At 40.9% G+C, this 2,545-nt stretch overlaps 1 protein-coding gene across 1 annotated transcript in view; it reads right to left on the reverse strand.

The window, feature by feature from the left end:
- epb41l4b (erythrocyte membrane protein band 4.1 like 4B) overlaps positions 1-1,663 on the reverse strand; it is a 15,619-nt gene extending 13,956 nt beyond the window's left edge. The window contains 4 exon segments of the mRNA XM_035672351.1: positions 503-547; positions 842-920; positions 1,424-1,466; positions 1,558-1,663. Coding sequence (XP_035528244.1) covers positions 503-547; positions 842-920; positions 1,424-1,466; positions 1,558-1,626 — 236 coding nt within the window. The 5' untranslated portion in view covers positions 1,627-1,663.
- Positions 1,664-2,545: the final 882 nt, after the last annotated feature.

A 2,545-nucleotide genomic window follows, 5' to 3' on the forward strand; every position in this document is an offset into this window, starting at 1 on the left:
AAGAACAATAACAAAGACGTCACACGCAGCACACTTTCATACAGAAGTAAAGTACAGAGGAGTGTGTGGATGCGGATTTGGAGCAAACAGAGACTGCCCTCACTGTCCCTCCACTAACCACCTCCAACACAGCTGTCTTCCATCTTTGTATTCACCGAGTGACTCCGGCCAGTGCAGAATTGTAATGAATGTAGATCTAGAGTGACATAAAAGTCACATGAATTCTGATATGACTGTTTACACTGTTTACACTGTATCAGACCCATATCTAATTTAAAATATGAATGTGGCCCAAATCAGAATTTTAAAAGGTCAGATTCTACGTAAAAACATAGCTTACTCTCGGCAAGAAGGAGAATAAGCATATTTCCCAAAACTTTGAACTAAAACGTAAATATAAAACCTAAAATGGTGATATATGTCTTTACAGTATACGTATTATACTCTATATACTATAATTTCTACACATTTGTGTGCATTAATAGTGATAGAAGAAACTTACTTGCCGGACAGAATATCTTGTCGAAGCTGCAACACAAACAGATACCTGTTGGTGTAAAAAAACAACAACAACACAGATTGAGAGCCTCACACTGAGCAAGAACATAAATCAATTGATGTATCACAGCCTTTTCCTCATCTCTGACACATAATTTGTTTTAACAAGTCTCTGTCTGTTTGGCCTTGATTTGAATCTGCCCACAGCAGCAAAGTAATTAGCCCCACATCCCCTTTGGAGCTCCGCACTGGGCTCCTGAGAAAGCTGCGTGTTCATGTGTGTATGTGTGTGTATGTGTGTGTATATGTGTGTATGTGTGTCTGATTTGTGTGCGAGTTTTACCTTGTAAATTCCTCGCGCAGGTTATTTGGCTCTGAAGAGTAAAATTTCACTCTGAAGAACAGTCTGTATGGAGGCCCGTCTGGAAGAAATAAAGAGAGAAAAGTGTAAAAAGAAGAGACAGTATGTGTGTGAGGCTGGAAGCGAAAGAGTAGCAATTTACTGAGAATTAATTCAATCAAATCAAATTTTCCTATGATTTATTTTCTCCATTTTATCTCATCCAGTCCATCCATCATTGTCAGCCTGGCCATAAATCTGTATTCAGCCGCATTCCTGTTTCACTTCAATATCGATCAGACTTTCTTTTTTTTTACGCTCCTGAACTACAACTCGAGAAAAGAAAGGACCGGCAGACAAGTAGAACATCCGTTTCTCCTCCCTCCTCCTGTAAGCATTCATCCCCGTTACAAGCTGGAGAGCAAACAAGGGTACGGCTCCTAATGCACATGCTAATCGCCATGTCAACATTTGATAATGCGCCACCTGCTCCCCACTTACCTGCTTTCTCATGCACATACAGCAAGCTGCACATTTACCTGCACACACACAACACAGGTAGACCTAATTAGAAGTTGAACCTACCTCGGATCTGTTTCTTTATAAGCTTTGTCATATCCAGCCAGTGCTGAAAGAGAAAAAAAAGAGAATAAGAAGGTGAGTTATATCAGTTTGTGATCTACAGTGACAGACGTACGAGCTTGTCACTTGTTACTTACTGAGACTTGTTCTGTGTCCATGAACTGCAATCCAAAGTAGTCTGTCTCAACCAGATCTATGTGATACATGATCTGGTCAAAGAGGTCTTGACCTTTGGATTTACTCTGCAAAAGAAGAACAAAAACATTGAGCTTCCTGGGTGTTTTTTTTTTTTTAATCTCTTCAGCTGTAATAACCTGATCCTCTTGTGATAAATTGAGTCTCACTCAGGTGGCCGCTGGATTCATTTTCACAATTTATGTGAGTGTCCATAACAGGAGCAAAATGACTTATAGTGCATGTGAAAGTTGCTATGTGTGTGTGTCTCTGTGCATCTGGGTCAAAATGAGAAGGACAAGCCTCTGAGGAAAAAAGCCCCTATTCAGGCCTTTGTCAATAACACCTACACAATCATTGAACTTAAGCACAAATACTGCAGCAACATTTTGTCCCATGTGAACAGCTCACGAGCAGATGGGCCTCAACGTCCCTTATAAACACCTAACCTCAGTCTGACCCATATAACACACAGTGGGTGTGTGGAAAGATGACAGCCTTGTACTTTGGATCCTGATAACCAGTCTAAACTTCCTGGTGAGTGTATGAATGTGTGAGGAAATCAGTGGTATTAAGGGATTGGGGACAGGAAAAAAATAAAAAATAAATCACCAGAACGCTCTTGCTCATTCTGCAGCATGTTTAGAGAGGCTGATTGAAATCATAGCCTGTATCACATGGGCGCACATGCAGTAGCAACACAGTCACACACACACGTACACACTGAAGTGAATATTTTACTGTTCCTGTTCGACCTTGTGTTTTGTCTGCACTGCTTGAAGTGACTAATAAGCTTTAATAAGCCAGTCTCTGTTCTCTTAGGTGCACCTGACATGAACAAACTTGTTCCAACACACCTTTGACTAAGCCGCCAGCTCGACAAGCCTGTGTCATTTTGTTGTTGGGGCTGTTCGCAAAAGCTGTAGCTTTTGTGTTATTGCTGTAATCTCC

This window comes from Morone saxatilis, unplaced genomic scaffold (assembly GCF_004916995.1).
Source record: "Morone saxatilis isolate NCDOM2014 unplaced genomic scaffold, NCSU_SB_2.0 Contig24, whole genome shotgun sequence".
In the NCBI taxonomy this organism is placed as follows: Eukaryota; Metazoa; Chordata; class Actinopteri; family Moronidae; genus Morone; species Morone saxatilis.